The sequence below is a fragment of the Vigna angularis genome, chromosome 4 (assembly GCF_016808095.1).
Source record: "Vigna angularis cultivar LongXiaoDou No.4 chromosome 4, ASM1680809v1, whole genome shotgun sequence".
In the NCBI taxonomy this organism is placed as follows: Eukaryota; Viridiplantae; Streptophyta; class Magnoliopsida; order Fabales; family Fabaceae; genus Vigna; species Vigna angularis.
In genome coordinates this window covers 42,093,382-42,112,015 of record NC_068973.1, presented here as the reverse complement: position 1 = coordinate 42,112,015, position 18,634 = coordinate 42,093,382, and the positions used below count along the sequence as shown (strand labels likewise).

The following is an 18,634-nucleotide window of genomic DNA, read 5'->3' as shown; positions in this document are numbered from 1 at the left end:
AAAACCTATAAATACATAAATAAAGTAAAGAGATAGATGATTGCATTTGTTGTAAATTTAAAATTTTGTGATAACTGATCAAATATATAACTTACATGAGAGTCAGAGTGCTCTTTATACCCATCCGTTTTACTGAGAGTTTGAAGACGAATAATAATTCGAAAATCTAAGAGAAAGTTAAAAAATTAAAAGAAAAGTGTGAATAAATGTTTTCACTGTGTGATTTTGACCCACACCCTAGACAATAACAATAAAAGTCTCATTAAAAAATGGCGGAAAAAGGAAATTAGAAGCAAGAGGGAATTGAGTTAAGAATGATTTTAAGAGAGTAACACTTGTGTTTGATTATGGAAGTTGAATATATGAATGTTGATGGCGTTCCATCTCCTTTTTCCCATTTGGAACATTAGAATATGGGAAAAAGAAGTAGGTGTCTGCTACTTGCTGGTTTATTTAATCCATTTAGGACATGTTGTATTGCCACTTGCTAATAAAGAAGATACAAGATAACCATCAAATAAATTTGTTGTTGAAATGTGTGTATTAAAGAGAGAGAAAGAGAGTGTGGTATAAATCTTTATTAGGAAGGGAACACAGATACATATACTACATTGTTGCACACAAAATATATCAGAATAAAATGACATGAGTTAGTTTAGTGCCTGCAAGAAACAGGAACAAACCCATATGGTTTGTGAATAAAATGCATCATATATAGATAATATAGACACTGCTTGAGATCTCACGGTCTCTCTCTTCACCCTCACATTTGTCTGTACTCCATAATCTTATCAATACTCCCTCACTTCCTCACTCCAAAATTCAATATTGTAATATTGTCTCAATCTTTTGTGTCTTTGTTCTTAGTGATTGCTCCAAAAACCTTCATGTGATATTGCCTCTCTTTATCCATTCACGTTTTTTTTTCTCCCGTTAAGTTTTCAACCTACATGGGCTTCCTTCTTCACTGTATTTATGTTCGGGAGCATCATTAAAGTCGTGGGACGATCATAGGAACACTCTAAAATCGAAATATGAGAGTTGTTGAACATTATGCAGAAAAACTTGCCTGAATTTAGATGAGAACTGCCCTTTTAATTAAGGTATTAGTAGCTGGAATTATTTGGAACAGCATGGCTCCACCTTTAAATTTAAAGCTGCTTTAAAATGATATTGATTCACTGGGAAAATCACCAACTTTTGGATTTGGAATAATAATTTGAATCTAAAATGTGCTATATTCTCTCTTGGTGACTACTTTTGAATCCTATCCCTAAAGAAAAAGAGTTATAAGCATCGGTTAAGGAATTAATTGCTTTTTGAATGTGTTTGTCCAAAACGCTACTTCAGTTAAGAAATTTTCCTGTGCACTGAACTTGGGTCGATCGAGGAAATGTTCTGAAAAGTATAAACTCTTGTGAGACTCGTGGCATCTTGTCACCATCGTCGTATTATTACTGCATATGTACGTAGTATGTTCTGATACATGTTTGTGCATAGCATGTTTTGTGAACAATGGCGTCTGCTTTTATCTTTTAAGTTTAGATAAAGGCCTCTATAAATATTTATGAGAAAAAACAAGAATAAAACAAACTTTTCGTATCATCTAAAAATACGCAAGTTAAGATTAACTTCTTAAAAAACTAGATTGTTTATTAGAAAGCGGTTTTTGAGTCTAATTCAATCTTACAAAAACTGGTTTGTAAAACGAGGTTCGCATACCATTTCTATATTATAATTTAATCTTATCTCTAGTAAGAATTTTCAACACACCCCCTTCAAGTCGAGATATAGACATCTCGAACGTGAGAGTAGAATTAATGGATGATCGAATAATGACCCGAAAATGTTGTGTGTGCTTGTGCTTATTACTATGATACCTAAGAGACAATGGGTGAAACTGAATACTCACATAGATTTCACTGAGATAAGCTTCAATCATAATTCTGATACCATATTAAGAAGTGGTCTTTAGGCCAAAACGACTTTCAAATTTTGTTTTAACTTTCATCGGAGAAGGTTAATTTCCTTATCCTTTTTTAGAAGAGAGAAGTTTTGTTGAACTTCACCTTCTCCCAGGCTGATAAAGGAACAGTTGCAGCTGCAGTAGGACTGCTAGTAATTGCAAGTTTAGTATATGTTTCCACTTCTGAGGTGTGAATTGTCTCTCTCTACGATCATTACAATCAGTTGTTCATATATTTTGGATTATGGTAAAAAACAGACAACAAAAGTAAGAATTATGTTGTCAGAAGTAGGGTTGATGGCTAGCTAGGGTGGGCATTGACAAGAAAATATAGTTTGAGCGTATTTCAGACTCCATATCTAAACCCTTATAGTGAGAGTGTACATAACCATATATAGGGATGGATCCTATCCTTATACTAAGCGAAAAAACCTTTAAGGGTAAAAGTTCATGAATGTAGCAGATAGATAGCTAGCTAGGTACATGACAGTATATCAGTCTCTGCTCCAAATTAGAAAACAGTGTCTATTTTCAGACTGAAACAAAATTGCCAACGCAGAATGGTGAAATGAACAGAAGAAGTAGAGAATATAACCACGAAATGACTTTATGAAGCCATGTGGGAATTCTTCTGGGATTTGACCAAAAGAGAACAAATACCATGCATTTGATTTTTCCTTTTCTTAGAAAAATGTCTGTTTTAAAAATGATTTTCATGTAAACGATCCACTTATGTGACAGACAGATCCAGCACATGTAGAATATGTTTGAAAGGGAAGAAACTGAAAACAAAAGGAATATATTTAGATGAAATTTGGAGAGTACGAGAGAAATTAATAGTGCATGGCAGCTAGCTTGTTGCTTCTCTGTAACCACGAGTTTCATATTGGATGGAGTACTCATACCCTCAATTATGATTACGAATTAATTTATCAACTGCTACTGTTTTAGAGTCACGTTTTCAAATTAAACAAAAAAAAAGAAATTTGATTAATGTGATCAAAATGTGACTTATTAAAAGTATTTTAGAAATAAAAGTATAAGAAAAAGTTTATAATATTTTACATGGAATTGTTAATCTTAAAGGAAAATGTATAAAATATATCTATTACATACGTTACCAGATTAGCAAAAGCACTTTCTGCCGCCATGAATTTGAGTGTTTCATAATTTCTTTTATAGACGTCGTATCGTTATGTATCTGCAATATGCAATGCATGTGCCAGTGCTAGTATGACAAGACGTAGAAACTTTCACTGCAAATTTTGGAGGTGTGGGTTCCAACGTGAATTGGAACTGGAAAAGAGACTAAAGCCTTTTTTTTCCTTTTTCTTTAGAGACAAAATGTCTAATTTTTGGATTAGTGATAGTCTTTGAGTACTTTTTTCTTTATATATATAATATTATGATAGAGCAACCTTTTTTAAAAGATTTTTTTTTGGAGAAAATGCATCTTTTCTGAATAATTTTAAGCACGATTAACCAAAGATATATATATATATATATATATATATTTAAAAGTTATTTAGAAACAAGCAAAAAAATTATTTCTTTCACTTATTTGTAAAATTGGTTAGTGAGAGTGTATTGTAATCCCATCATAGTCTCGATCGTACAACGTTTCACTCGTGCTAGGAAACACGTTTTCTTTAATTGATTTGGCGTTTAAGTATGTTTTAAACGAAAAAAAAGGTTTTTACGTTTTCCTTCATATCTGACGTGAAAAGATAAATACATTCAAATGTCATGTTGGAACGCTTGAACTCAGTTTTGTGTTGCGATTGAGAATATCCAGCAACTAATTTTCTAACACGATTTTGAGTATATTTTATTATTGATTGAAATTTATTAAATTTTTAAACAGTTTTAGAACTAGTTCTGTTCAGTGAAGTAAATAATAATTGAGAATTATTAAAAATGTGTTCAAATACAATTTATTTGTCAGGTTATGTTGTAAGTCAAAAAGAGGTTATCGCCAAGAAATATTATTAGAAATAATAAAATTATGTAAATTTTTATTTATGTTAGACATTTCAGAAGTAGAGATATATTTTAGAAATATTTATTAATTGAAGAATGGAATGGTGTAAAGATTAAATTTCCATTTCTAGACATACAGTAATTAATTAAGAATAATCCAAAGTATGATTTAAAATAATTTCTGTAAAAATCAATAATCCTATGTTTATTACAATCTGTAGACAATGTTATACTTATTCATTGTTTACTAAAAAGGAGATAAACCATAAGAATTGATACATAAGAAAATCCAGTATCAACTTATTCCTCCTTTCTCTCACTAAATATAACATTTGTTAGTTATATTATTATTATTATCATTAATATTAAGTAAAGGAATAGTTTCCAATACATTGGATCTGGTGCGCTTCTGCGTTGCCACATGCCACATCTTTCTTCGCAATTATTAATTTGGTTTATATTTAATTGTTTATTTATTTATTTTTGGATAAGAAGAACTTCTTCTCAAACCAATTATTAAACATGGGGATTTAATTTGCGTGATTGGTCCGAGCCAGATAAAACATCAGATTCTCAACCGACAATACAAAATAAACCGAGTAATGAAAGAGTGAAACACACTTATATTCATTTTTCACATGTTAAAAAATAAAATAATTATAAGGTTTAAATCCCTAGTTGTTATTGTGTGGTTTTCTCATTTTGATTATCTTCTTATTAGAATTAGAATTTTTAATTGAGTCTTTGAATCAATTGAACCTCTACTATTAAATTTAGTTAATAAGATTAAGTTTTTGTAAAGGTAAGAGGTTGATGTGTCAATTTTTTGAAATGTGGCAAGCTAATGTGAGAATAATGTGCTTGTGAACCTCTCTGATTGTTTTTTCTAATTTTTCATATAGTTAGTGGAGTTTATTGTCCCCTCCACCACCAATGCAAACCCTCACGCCACCGCAAGAAGAAGCCATCGGAAGATGAAGCTCATCGCTTCATCTCCTTTATCGCGAAACACTTCCTCGCAACCTGCAAAACCTGAAACACGGAAAGCCCCAAATCTCTTCGCACTAGAAACCCTAAATTGCGACTTCGTTCATCTTCCAACCACCGTGACAGAGCAACTATTCCTTTATCGCGAGTCATCATCTTTGCTGACCTGCAAATCGTGAGCAGCCACCTCGAGCTTCTCACACTACCAGAGCAACACATAGCCACCAAGGTTTTTTCTTTACCGCAATCACATGGGATGCAAATCATGAAACTTTTCCCTTCGCCCAAATCGTGAAATCACGAAACAACTCCTCTTTGTAAAACCCAGAGTCAGTGCCTCTTTTGCTTTCTACCTTGACCACTATCAGACCTGGAATCTGAAATAGCATCTCCACGATTCACAAAGCTATTTTCCTTTATAAGCATCCTAGAAAAGCCGAAACTCTTCCCTCCAAGTTCAGCATTTCTCTCCACCATGCCAGCCTAACAAACCGCTCCCGTTATTGTTGTCCTCGACAATGACCAAGAAGAAAAATGAAACAGAACATAGGAAATGAAAACCTAACGCCTGTGCGAAAAATAAAGAGCGTAACTGAAGTTAAAGAAAGGAGGATTATTAGATTGGTAGCTTTAGAAGGGGAGCGTACCTATTTACTAAGAGTGCTGAGAATGGAGAAGAAGATTGGAATTGGGAATGATGAGCAGATGTAAAAAGGATAAGGAGATGGCCAAATGCCACGTTTCAACTCTAAACATGTCACGTTTAAAGAAATTAACACGTCATCCTCCTAACGGTGTAAAAACTTAACTCCGTTAACTAAATTTAACGGCAGAGACTCAATTGAGGATTCTCATAAGAAGGGATCAAAATGGGAAAACCCCACATAAACAAGGACAACTAAAGGATTTAAATCTAATTATAAAAATAATATTTTTTTGTATTTTTTCAAAAAAAAATATAAAAAGTTTATGTGTATCAAAAGAAGAAAAGGAGAAACTACAATACCATAATTAAACATGTAAAAAATAATAAACTTCACCAGTGAAAAGTTTAAATATTTATAATTTTTTTTCTGTATAACTATTAATAAAATCTATTGAATTTATCTAAATGAAATATTTAAAGTGCAACGAAAGTTTTACATTGACTAATAATTTGATAAGATTAAAATATATAAAGGAAAATACCATTTCCTTTGATCCAAATTCAATTTCTAATACTAACCGAAGATTAATATTCTAAAAGAAAATTATGGTAAGATTAAATTATAAGGCATTACTCATTCTTTGAGATGTATTGTGTGAAGGATATGGAAGTGGCAATAAGATAAAATCTGATATGTAAAATTTAAATTTATAGTTAATTTTTTTTTCAGCAGACCATTACGAATAATAAACTGATTCTATATATTTTTATTTTGGTCATTTTTGAGTATTTATCGGAAAAATATTGAAGTAAATGTCTGTCTTATTGAAAATCGTGTCACGTTTTGTAATGGACAATATTTTAAAATTTCCCCCAAATAAAAAAAAAAATCATAAAAGTGATTTACAAAATCTAAAATAAGCGCGATCCAACTCAAAGGTGTTGTTTGCTGAAATCACGCATGCCTTTTTTGGGTACAGGCAAACCACAAATGTGGATGAAATTTACAAGTTATTACTTTGATATACATAATGATTGCTCAGTGCGTCTGTTAAAATAGAGGATTAAGTTGAAAATGAAGAAAATGCAAGGGGCATTAAGCAAAAATGAAGGTGGAAATGTGCAAGCAAAGCATGATCTAGACCAGTGAGTCTTTGATTTCAAGTAGTTTAGATGTGGGCCTTGTGTTGTGGCAACCAGATGTCTCACACTCTTTGTTTTCCAAAACCATAATCATACTATCTCACTCACTTACCATGCAACAACTGCATCCACAGCAAAACGGATTTTGAAGTGGTCCCGTAGCTGGGGCAGCTCTAGGGGGCTTAGATAGATAACAAGCTTCAATTCAGATGAACTTTGATTTCAACGGGGTTTTCTATTTTTGGAACGGACTAACAGGAGTGTCTGCATTTTGTACTTTCGAACAGGGAGCTTGCAAGTTTTGTGATGAATTAAGAAAGATGGGAATGAAAGAGAGATGTAATTATGTTTTTTTTTGGTATGGATGAAGTAAGCGTAGGTGATTAGCGTTAAGCATAGTTGATTAGTGTTAAGCAGTAGGGTATGAGGGAGTGGAAGGGATGAGACATGCCCACGTGGCAGTCATGTCAATAGGGTCCAATGCCCACAGCTTTCTCTCTCTCTCTTTCTCTTTCTCAACATCTAATCTAATCCTCTCCTCGTCTCTCTTCAATTAATTCACACTCACCTTTTTTTTTTTTTTTTTTTTTTATATATTATTCCACCACTTTATATATATCCCATTCCTTTTCCACTCCAACCCTAACATAACAACATTTCACTTCTCCTATTTCTCCTTCACTTCGCAAGAACTTCCTGTGGGACCCTACTTTGCTTTGCTATAAAGTGTTGCCGTTTCTCCACGCGCTCTCTGCAAAATCCTCTGTTTCGATTCGACGACGACAACAACAACAACCTATAACTGTTACTTATTTTGTAATCTTAATTAACGTAAAAAAAAGCGAAAATGTTGCACTGTGAGAACACGTCGGGGAATCTGGCTGGGGACATGACAGTGTGGGAAAGACAGAGGGCGAGGATGAAGTGGCAAGAAGAGCATGGGTACTTTTCTGCGTTCGACGCTGTTTTCTCTTCTTCTTCTCAAGATTCCTTCGTGCTGCCTGCTGATTCCGGTTGTGCGCTTGGTGAAGTGGTGGCTCAGGCTCGGGCCCGGCCTGGCTCCATGAATAAGCCATCTGTTCATGGGTTTGATGAAAGTTCTTCGATTTCAAGGACTTTTAGTTGTCCACCTGCTTTGGTGGAGCCCAGGCCCACTGGCTCCTCGATTGAGAAAGAGAGTTCCAAGAAAAGGAAACCCGAGAAGCTTCACAATGCTAAGGTGTGTGAACAGAGAAGAGAGAAGAGAACGTGTTGTGCATTCTGTGAGTGTCGTTGTGTTAAACTGACGGTTGGAGTTTTTGTTTAGTTTGTTACAGAAAATGATACGAAAGACAAGAGGATCAAACTGGGTGCCGACGATGAACAATCCAAAATCACAGGGAGCCCCAACAGTAACGCGAACACTGATAGCAACAAAAGAGAAACTTGCGCAGATACTTCAAATTCGAAGCAGAATTCCAAAGCCTCCGAGATTCAAAACCAAAAGCCCGATTACATTCACGTCCGCGCACGTCGCGGCCAAGCCACCGATAGCCATAGCTTGGCTGAAAGAGTGAGCACTCATTAACATTATATTTTCTACGTTAATGTTCGGTTTGTTTCTCTGTCTGGATTTTGGTTCTTGGATTTTAAAGTAGGCTTTCTGTCTCAACTTTTTACTCAGGTTAGAAGGGAAAAGATTAGCGAGAGAATGAAGTACTTGCAAGATTTAGTACCTGGTTGCAACAAAATCACGGGAAAAGCTGGAATGCTTGATGAAATCATCAACTATGTTCAATCTCTTCAACGACAGGTTGAGGTAAGAATTAGGGGTGCATTTCCTCTTTACCTTTCACACTGATCTATCCGAAATTCATGTGGACCCCACTTCATTTTGCGTGGATAGTAAAAACTTACTGTGTATATTATGTGATCATCGTATGCAGTTTCTGTCAATGAAATTAGCTGCTGTGAACCCAAGGCTTGACCTCAGTATTGATGATCTGTTTGAAAAAGAGGTAAGGAATATTATGCGGTCACAGTTTTTCTTATGTCTTAGTTGTATTTTCTGATTCTGAAATATTTGATCTGATCCTATAGGTGTTTCCTTGTGCTGCGAATTTTCCAAACATTGGAATGTCATCGGATTTGACGAACTCAGGCTATGTTCAATTCAATTCACCACAAGAAATGGTTTCGTATGGAGGATTAGACACGGTGATTAACCCTCCCTACATGGGCCTAAAAAGAACTATAAGTGCCCATTTATCATCAGTGCCTGAAACATATCTTCACTCATCCTCTTTCACAGTAGGTTTCACCTCTCTTTTCCTATTCCTTCTTGTTATATTGCTCAATCTGATCTCATTTTTCTTATCCTGCAGCAATTGCTTCCCTCCTCAGCATGGGAAGGTGATTTCCAAAACGTTTTCAATTTGGATTTTGATCAAGTGCGAGCCACATCTTTCCCTTCACATTTGTCTTCAGGTAACTAAAATTTTGTGCCGTGTGGGATCAATTTTTCCTTAGCCTTCTATCTTAAAAGCAGAAAGTAGAAAGGTAAACAGAGTGGATTTTAATACGTGATAGAGACGTTAAGCCCCACTGATGTTGATAACAGCACATAAACGATTAGACCTTTTTGATTAATCAAAATAAAGATATGTTTTCTTAAAACTGATCTGTTTAATCATGCAGTTTTCTTCTTCTTTTCTTAGTCTATTTTTAACTCGCTGAGAAGGATAAGACATTAATCACATGACAAAAGGAAAAGAGACTAGGTTGTTTAGAGACTTAGTCATAATTAGTGAAATAAAATGCATAATATAGAAGATGAAGCAAGGTTCCCTTTTGGCAATGAAGTTGTTATTGGGCAAGTTGGATGAATAGGGCAGGACCAGGATCAATCGTTTTCTTGATGACATCTTAGCCTAGGGGATTGCAAATTGGACCTGTCTCTCCTTGTCATTTCACAATCTTTCTTTTTTAGACCACTTGAAATATTTACACTCTTTGGAAGTAGTTATACCAGAGCATTCAATATAAATTCTGAAAAAGTTGCTTGTTTGACATCTCTGCAGGACTGGTTGAAGCTGGCAATCATCTAAAGATGGAGATGTAGACTAGAGCTTCTATTTCTTCTGCAACTTATCAAGATTCTTTTTGTTTTCTTTTCAAGTACATAGCATATATCAATTGTTTGTAACTGCTCCATAATATAAATAAAATTTATTAGTACCTGTTAACTTCAGTCACCGTCTGCACGTTCAAATCACGATATAGACCAGTGAACAAAACAAACAAAAGAAAAAAAGTAAAGGTCTATAACGATCAGCCGCAGGCTAATCCGGGACCAAAAATCTAATCAGTTTGCATAAGGATTTTAATATGCATTTCTCATTGGTCACCCTCCATTCAGAAGTTTTGGTAAAGCGAAAATCAGTGCTAGTTAAAAAATTTGTTTAATCGAGTTATATTAATTAACTGAACATAGCTTTCTCTGTATGACTGCATTAAGAGTTACTTTGGTTAGGTGAAAGAGAATGAAAACAGAGAAGAAAGAAGGGTTTGGCCTTTGGGGACAGAATAAGGGCCTCTTGATTGGGACAGTGATAGGAAGGCCACAGAATGATGAATACAAAGGTCTAAATATGGGGTGGAGAAGAGGGTTATGAGCAGACATTTGCATCTCTTAAATTTATTGCAGTGGTCTTTTGTCTCTCAACTACTCCAAACAATTGTCATTCATTTCAACCAAAAAGCCCGTTTTCTAATCACGTGTCCATGGTTGAAAGGATGCATGGTCACCCCAGTTTTCTCATGTTTAGAACAGTATTGACAAAGGACACTCCCGCGAAAAAGGATAAGATATGTTACCATTTCTTCATTTCAGTTTCTTTCTCATGGAAACCAAAACCCAAATCTCAATCAAATTTATCATTTTTCTGTGTTTTTTAGGTCACAGTTTGATCTTTAATGCTCTGAAAATCTATGTTTGTTTAAACAATTTAATAATAAATGTATTTAAAAATAACTAAGTATCTTAATATCAAATCTATATTTATAAACTTTCGTAATAGGTTTCTAATTAAGACGAACTAAATTAGAATCTATGCACCAATGACCTCTGTCTTAGGATTAATCTTTTTTATGATTCAATCAAACAGTTTATTGATTGTTTCGTTGATGAATGTCAACCGCTCGGTGCGTAGTCATATAATATAATGAGAAATGAAAATGCCATTAGTAAGTTTGTTGATGTAGGTGTGGAAATAATGAAGAGACATAAATAATGTGTTATGTTAATTTGCATGAAAGGAAGTTTTGAATGTTTGGTTGCATTGGGGAGTGGTTTGTTATTTATCTTGGAGGGAGGTGACAATGGTGGAGCTGTCTCATTCATAGCAAAGATATTGTTGATTCTTTGTTCCTGCGGATAGGGAGAGATGATATAGGAATTTGCTTTCAGTGGCCCCTCTTCACTGTTTCTCTTCTTATGTCTCACTCTCTGCCCTTTCACTCACATGGGGGCTCCTTCTCCACTTTTATTCTTATTTAGACTAAGCAAAACCCACAAAGATTCCCTCTCCAAAATACCTTTTCAAGTTATGTTGTGATGCCACAAATTTTTAATAAAAGCTAAGTAAAACGAAGAATATTAAAATTTCAAATGCAAACTAAAAATCACACAGAAAAATTCATAAATATTAAATTTTAAAGTTTTCTATTAAAAATTACTTAAGTTGTTTATTTCAAAAATTCTTTACCCTCCGCTAGTTTTATTTTGTCAGGATTCAGTTTGTTAAGCGTACAGTGAGATATTATAAACTTTTAGAAAAATTCTTACTATAAAGGAAATAGTTTTTGTTTTTATTTTTTACTTTAAATATGATTGTGAGTGAGGTGAGCAGGTGCAAGCATTAATTATTTAATGTAGGTACGGCTGCTACTGAGCATGTCACGTGAGGTAGCCTTCGTTGAATGAAACCATGCTTAATTTTATTTGAACATTATTTGCATATATATTGACTTGTTTTCTTAAATTATTTTAAACTAGCACTCATTTTTAATTTATTTAAACGATATAATATGATTGAATTCGTAACAAAATTATATATATAATATTTTTAATTTATTCGTTTTACTTAATAAATCGGATTGACAAAAATTAAAAGAAAAAAATAATTTAACCTTTTCCTTAACGTATAATATAGATACCAAAATAGGTAAAATAAAAAACTAAAAACGAGACAATAATTCTCGTCTAAATTAATAAATCAGAGCATTCATTTTATCTCTTTACAAACCTTTCTACACCAAACTTCCAATTTATTTGTTTCAAATCACATGTTCTTTTGCTGGGAATTTTCCCATTAACTTTTTTATTTTGTAAGTTTTTTAAAATAAATTTACATGTCTCCACTGTAATTAAATATTTTATGAATTTATTATCAAAATTTTCCTATATATGAATCATTCGTCCTATATGATAGAATTTCTTTTGTGAAATTCATAAGACAAAAGTCAACTACAAATACAATGCTCCTTAAATAGACTTTACGAAAACAGGCTTTCATTATATGGTATTGTGAGCCCAATTTGTTTGGGCTTTCAACTGATAAGAATAAGAAATTGTTAAATACACCTCCAACATCAAAACCATCGCTTCAGCGGCCGTTGTTTCTCCTTCTCGGTCTCATTCAACCACTGCAGAAAAGAGCAGCACAATTATAACTAAGAACCTTGAACATATAGGGTAACCTTAGATTAGTACTTTTTGAATTTAAAGATCACCAACAATATATTCACCTAACCTAGTAATTTAGGACTGCTGGTAAATGTTTTTCTCCGTACCATCTAAATGAAAACTTCTGCATAAATTACAATTTCTGAAAAGGAAATTTTAAGAAGGAACTTTGGCTACATTTTAACCCAATATATATTCGTTACACTACACACTTAAAACACAAAAGGTTGTAATCAAGATCGCATGAGTCTTTTTGTACCAATTATTCACGATTTTAAAGAGCTTAATTACCGAGAATGGCTGTTCAATTTAAAAACCAATAAACAGCTAACAATAAATTCTTTATTTGTTACATTAAGTTACAGGTAAAGATTTTCAAATATGAAAACATAAGCAACTAATTAATGGCAACTTTCCAGAAAAGATGTAACAAACCACAGCATGTGATTCTTTTTTTTTTCTTTTCTTGATCTCCACACTGATGTTAGATACATGGTAAAACGAAAGGCGATATACATAACACAGTATTTTACACCAAAATTCCAGCAGTAACTAACTAGACTATTGACTCGTCTCCAGCATCTGTGGATCAAAAAACGAAAGTGCTTAAAAAATCAGCTGTAAGAAAATGTTGAAAAGAATGAGTAAGGTAACGAAGGCACACCTTTTCCAGGAACAATCACAACAGGTGCTGCTTTACAGTGGTGCAAGCAGTACACTCCAACACTTCCTTGTAGCACACTGAAGAAAATCACGAGATGCTTCAGTTCAATGATCAATGCATGATATATGCTGCAGGTTTGAATGAAATCAAACCTTTGAATGAAGCCTCTGCCTCTGCTTCCCAAAACTACAGCTGCAGGTTTGATCCTCTCTGCTTCCTGGCAAATTACTTTTCCTGGATCCCCTTCCACAACCCTAGCTACTGTTTTCACCTGAATTTTATATCATATCAATTAGGAATAAGCACAGGAAGACGGTTTTTACTTTGATAAAACTTTATCATCTATTGAGATCAATCAAAAAATTGCATTCACAAAAATGGATTTCGTTGTTTTCAGCTAAAAAATGCTGGAAATAATTAATACTACATACCAGGAGAAACATCTCACCGGCCGAAAAGATCAAATTTGAACCATGTTCAATTTCTTAGAAAATGGATGTCAATGGCCGCGGTTCAACAGCCATACCTTGGAATGAAAATCATCCTTTGGAAAAACATTACTTCCAAGTTTGGGATCTAATTGGTACAAAGTTATAACCCAAATTCAGACTAAGATTTTAAACTGTGGTTGAATTCCGGTATCGTTCCAAACCTTGAGATTGCATGAAATTGCAGGAAGACATCACCAAAAAATTTTAAAACCTCGAATATGACTCAAGATGATTCTTAGCAACACTTTGGCCAACCTCCAATTTGTTTTGCAATTAACAACATCAACAATTATTTTGTATAACTAACGCATGGTTCAAATCACAGTCTTGATGAAAGAAGAAGAGATGCAAACCATTGCTACTTGAAAAGCCTCAACAGCCAATTTCTCCATCAGCCCCTGGCTTGTGTCATAGAGAATTTGGTTCTTCAAATCTGAAAAAAAAAAAAAAAAAAAAACAATGATAATTCGTTTCCAGATGAAAACGGAAAAACAAATGAAAAAAGCAAAGGAAGAAACCGGGAACGGCGTGAACGAGATGGATAGTATCAGCCAGCCTACAAAAGTGAACGAGAGTCCAATCGAAAGCGTGTTTGCTGTTGGGGCCGTGATCTATGGCTATGATTACGTCCCTTCCTCTTCTCCTTTCCCCTGTTTCCCTCTCCAACTCCGGCTCCGGCGCCACCGGAATCAAAGACGGAAGTTTCACTTCTCTGTAGTTGTATTCTTCATCTTCCATTACTGTCTCCATTCTCTCAAACCACTTCCCCTAATTTTCTCGGCCTATTTTAGATGCTAATTAATTAATTTTTTTAAAACATTTTCTTCTCTCTTTCTTTTGTTAAACATCACATGTATTCATGATTTTAAAAAATAATTATAGCTAAATTTAACATTACTATAAATTATTATCATGTATTTATGATTAGAATGAATCTTACTTTTGAAACAATGAGTGATGTGATGTGGCCCACACATTACATTTACTTTTCCAAGCAGCACTTGGAAAAGAGTCGTGTAAATGCTTAATAGACGCTTAATAGACGCCTTTGACGAATCAAACACAGTTCATCGAAATATCATTCTCATAAAACAAACATTTAACAATATTTTAGGATCGGAAAGGAAAAATTACAGTCAAGCCTCTTCCCTTCCAACTACCTTGTTATGTCTGGAAATGCATGTGTCCACGTGAATCTGAGCAATAGCAGGGAAGCAGAATTCTATTGATCGGAAGCACTGGTTACATAGGAAAGTTCATCGTGGAAGTGTCAAAGCTGGACACCCAACCTTTTCTTTTGGCGAGGGAATCCAGACTTTCAAACCCTGCAAAATCCTATCTTATTGACAAATTCAAAGGCCTCGGTGTCAATGTTGTTAAGGTAAGTTAATTGCATAAATCCTTAATCATTTTTCCATGGTTTTTGTTTTCCTACTAGACGATTAATTATCAAGAGTTTGACGTTATATTTATTATGTTCAGATCACCAAAGTTTGGTGAATGCCATAAAGCAAGTGGAGGTGGTGATCTCTACCGTAGGCCAATTCCAGCTAGCGGCCAAGATAACATCATTTCTGCAATAAAAGAAGCTGAAAATGTTAAGGTATACTTCTTTCTTCTTCTTTTTCCTCGCTGTATTGTAGAGAAAAATTCTTCAACTTTATGATTATTATATTCACTTTATTTTTTATTATTTTTAAAATAAAAATAAATAATATAGGTTTAGAAAAAAGAATTTTATTACTAAAAATAAAAAGACTTTTATCTTCCTTTGAATGAACTGTTTTTTAAAGGGTATACAACTTGTTGAGCTTATATTGAATGGTACTACAGTGAACTCTGGAAATCTGATATAGAAAAAATCTATCTATATATATATTTATATATATAATGCTTCTTACTATTTTTATATTCAATTTAAATAATCGGATGTTACTCCTTATATATTCAATCAATCCATATGAATTTTTGTTTTTGTAAAAACATGGAAGTTATTTTTTCATCCTAAGATGGAATGGCTTTATCTTGGATTATGTGCATTGAATTGTTATAAGATTCCACGATTGCATAACTTGTCATTTGTCATCATATTTCTCAAAACTGATAGTTTAATGTCTTGACTTGACAATAACGACTTACACAGTTCATTTTGATATTATAATAATATATAAAATAAATATAAAAATATAATTAAATTGTTATTATTTAAAATTATTAAATGAACATTCTTTAAGAGTGCCACTATATTTCCCATTAATTAACACCACATTTTATCTCTCCTACCTAAGATATTTAACTTCAGATTTTTCAATAAATATATAATAATTTTAATATTAACAAAAAAAAATTGACCTCTTACTCAGATATTCTTAGCATGTAAATATCAGCCTGAGATATTGTGAAAAATACAAACTTTCACCATACATCACTGTCTGTCATTTTCCTATTGTTAGATTTGTTTTAATATTAAGACCATGTAACATAAAAATTTAAGATATTTATTTTAGCCGTCAAATAAAAAATAAATATCTTAAAATATAATTCTATCCAAAACAAAAGAAAAACAATAATAAAAGTATGTTTAATAAAGACAATAATTTATCTACATTTGTGATAGCCAATAGAGAAAACAAAAAAAAAGAAAAAGACACAAGTAATCGATGTGGGACTAAATACTTAATACTTTATATTTGTATTGTAAGCAAAAAGAAAGTTGAGCAATGGCAAGGAATAGCAGCAAGAGCAAGATTCTGTTCATCGGAGGCACTGGTTACACCGGAAAATTCCTGGTGGAGGCCAGTTCCAAAGCTGGCCACCCAACCTTCCTTTTGGTGAGGGAGTCGACTTTCTCCAACCCTGCAAAATCATCCCTCATTCACAACTTCCAAAGCCTTGGTGTCAACATTGTTTTCGTACGTTAACTAAACATTGTCTGCTATGCTTTCTTTTCTATTAGTTGACTAATATAAAAGATACTGCTTTATCTTATAATTACTTGCAGGGAGATTTATACGATTACCAAAGTTTGTTGAATGCAATAAAGCAGGTAGATGTGGTATTTTCTACCGTAGCACGCTCGCATCTAGCTGATCAAGATAACATCATTTCTGCAATAAAAGAAGCAGGAAATGTTAAGGTGTGCTTCTTTCTTTCTTTTTTTTCTCTTTTGGTGTATATATAGTTTTAATTTTTTGGATTTTTTTATGGATTTTTCTCTAACATTTAGCAATATGATGTTGTATAGAAATTCTATCCATCTGAGTTTGGAAATGATGTGGATCGAAATCATGCAGTCGAACCGGCGACGATTGCATATGCAAAGAAGGCCAAAATTCGTCGAACTATTGAGGCTGAAGGAATTCCTTACACTTATGTGTCATGTAACTTCTTTGATGGTCACTTCCTACCAACCTTGTCGCAACCTGGAGCTACAACTCCTCCTAGAGACAAAATTATCATCCTAGGAAATGGAAATCCCAAAGGTTTCAAACTAACAACGTAAACTTTATCAACATTTATACTTAGAATTTTACTTATAAACCTTGTTTTAAACTTTTACTTCTGTAACAGCTGTTTTCAATAAGGAAGAGGATGTTGCTACTTACACAATCAATTCAGTTGATGATCCAAGAACTTTGAACAAAATTCTCTACATTAGACCTCCGAATAACACGTTGTCGTTTAATGAACTTGTCACACTTTGGGAGAAGAAGATTGGTAAAACTCTTGAAAGAATCTATGTTCCAGAAGAACAAGTACTAAAGCAGATCCAAGGTTAGTGAGAAACCGTCGTTCATGCTAGCTACGTGGTTGATTTAATACTCTTAACTTTTTTATTATTTTAATTTTCAGAGTCTTCACCACCCTTGAATATTTTCTTGGCATTTAACCACGCTGCTTACGTAAAAGGTGACCATGCTAACTTTGAAATTGAGTCTTCTTTTGGAGTGGAAGCTTCAGCTTTATATCCTGATGTGAAATACACCACAGTGGATGAGTATCTTAATAACCTTGTGTGAGATATGCAAGCAAGCTTAGTTGATATTATATTCTTGGTGAAACTTGGTACCCTATTCAAATATAATGATATAATATCAATTTGTTGCTATCTATGTCATCGAAAAAGAATGATGTACCAAGAATCATGTGTTGTGTTGTACTGTTGCAATTTTATTATACATATGTTTTTATCGGAATTTGTGGGGTTGATCGGAGATGGAAGGAACCTCTTGTCAACGTATATGCGAACTCTTGATTGTCAAAAATGGAGAGAAGTCCATCTGTAAGGACTTCCACGGACACTCGAGTCACTGAAAAATTTACATGAGTAAAAACGATTACAAGAAAAGGTGTATCCCTCTAATAGTATGTAATTATAAGATTTTGTGAGTATTTTAGTATGTGAAAATTAATAAAAAATAAGATAAGTTTAAGATATAACAATAATTAATAGATATAATAACTAAATTCAGTTTATTATATACTTCTGTTTATATTATCATAAATATTATCTTTTTATTTTATTTTAAAAGTATTAATATTTCAAACTTATCTGCATTTGAATCTTATATTTATTTTATCATTTTAAATGTAATAATAATAATAATTTCTGATTGAGTAAGTACATCATCAATTTATTCATTTCACTATATTTTTATGTACTATTAAACTTAATCACACGTAATATAATCTATTAAACTAATCATTTATGTGATAGAACTTAATAGTAATGAATATATACGTCTCTTTAAGTTTGAGTATTATATATATATATATATATATATTTTATATTATTTATTATTATTATTTTTGAGTTATAAGAATGATATTTAGAATTATATTAACCATATCAAGTTCGTTTTTTTTTTTTAATATTAATACAATTATTTACCACTTTTATGTTTACATCAAGATCCGTTTTAATAGTTTAATATGCCTAAACTTAGGAAGAATGAAATTTTTTTTCTCCAATCTTGATAGTTTGACATTTGATCACTAAAACAACCATAAACTAAGTTATAAGCATTGTTTA

The 18,634-nt window shown here is 33.0% G+C and overlaps 3 protein-coding genes across 5 annotated transcripts; 2 read left to right on the top strand and 1 right to left on the bottom strand.

Moving 5' to 3' along the window:
- The first annotated feature begins 7,353 nt into the window (after positions 1–7,353).
- On the top strand, positions 7,354–9,951 carry LOC108330955 (transcription factor bHLH63). The gene is made up of 7 exons (XM_017565554.2): positions 7,354–7,941; positions 8,029–8,274; positions 8,386–8,520; positions 8,648–8,719; positions 8,802–9,011; positions 9,086–9,188; positions 9,782–9,951. Exons 1-7 carry the CDS (start codon positions 7,570–7,572, stop codon positions 9,820–9,822), a joined length of 1,179 nt encoding a protein of 392 aa, XP_017421043.1. The 5' UTR covers positions 7,354–7,569; the 3' UTR covers positions 9,823–9,951.
- A 2,237-nt stretch (positions 9,952–12,188) lies between these two features.
- On the bottom strand, positions 12,189–14,469 carry LOC108330046 (universal stress protein A-like protein). 2 transcript variants are annotated; one of them, XM_017564495.2, is made up of 5 exons: positions 14,121–14,469; positions 13,956–14,035; positions 13,264–13,382; positions 13,112–13,188; positions 12,189–12,407 (listed from the first exon to the last, which is right to left on the bottom strand). In XM_017564495.2, the coding sequence occupies exons 1-5, from the start codon at positions 14,350–14,352 to the stop codon at positions 12,397–12,399; spliced, it is 519 nt and encodes a 172-aa protein (XP_017419984.1). In that variant the 5' UTR covers positions 14,353–14,469; the 3' UTR covers positions 12,189–12,396. The 2 variants fall into 2 exon arrangements, with proteins under 2 accessions (XP_017419984.1, XP_017419983.1); XM_017564494.2 differs by lacking the exon at positions 12,189–12,407 and adding an exon at positions 12,828–13,029 and having other exon boundaries at positions 14,121–14,468.
- Positions 14,470–14,533: 64 nt separating this feature from the next.
- Positions 14,534–17,901, top strand: LOC108330045 (phenylcoumaran benzylic ether reductase Pyrc5-like). 2 transcript variants are annotated; one of them, XM_052876389.1, is made up of 7 exons: positions 14,534–14,983; positions 15,085–15,205; positions 16,312–16,514; positions 16,604–16,738; positions 16,847–17,084; positions 17,173–17,376; positions 17,455–17,901. In XM_052876389.1, exons 3-7 carry the CDS (start codon positions 16,323–16,325, stop codon positions 17,619–17,621), a joined length of 936 nt encoding a protein of 311 aa, XP_052732349.1. In that variant the 5' UTR covers positions 14,534–14,983; positions 15,085–15,205; positions 16,312–16,322; the 3' UTR covers positions 17,622–17,901. The 2 variants fall into 2 exon arrangements, with proteins under 2 accessions (XP_052732349.1, XP_017419982.1); XM_017564493.2 differs by having other exon boundaries at positions 16,305–16,514.
- The last annotated feature ends 733 nt before the right edge of the window (positions 17,902–18,634 follow it).

Coding starts and splice junctions, on each gene's coding strand:
- LOC108330955 (XM_017565554.2), top strand. CDS start 7,570: ATGTTGCACTGTGAGAACACGTCGGGGAATCTGGCTGGGGACATGACA. Junction 8,720..8,801: donor ATGATCTGTTTGAAAAAGAG/GTAAGGAATATT, acceptor CTGATCCTATAG/GTGTTTCCTTGTGCTGCGAA. Junction 9,189..9,781: donor CCCTTCACATTTGTCTTCAG/GTAACTAAAATT, acceptor ACATCTCTGCAG/GACTGGTTGAAGCTGGCAAT.
- LOC108330046 (XM_017564494.2), bottom strand. CDS start 14,352: ATGGAGACAGTAATGGAAGATGAAGAATACAACTACAGAGAAGTGAAA. Junction 13,189..13,263: donor GGCAGAGGCTTCATTCAAAG/GTTTGATTTCAT, acceptor GATTTTCTTCAG/TGTGCTACAAGGAAGTGTTG. Junction 13,030..13,111: donor TGTGATTGTTCCTGGAAAAG/GTGTGCCTTCGT, acceptor TTTGATCCACAG/ATGCTGGAGACGAGTCAATA.
- LOC108330045 (XM_052876389.1), top strand. CDS start 16,323: ATGGCAAGGAATAGCAGCAAGAGCAAGATTCTGTTCATCGGAGGCACT. Junction 16,515..16,603: donor TTGGTGTCAACATTGTTTTC/GTACGTTAACTA, acceptor AATTACTTGCAG/GGAGATTTATACGATTACCA. Junction 17,377..17,454: donor AGTACTAAAGCAGATCCAAG/GTTAGTGAGAAA, acceptor TTTAATTTTCAG/AGTCTTCACCACCCTTGAAT.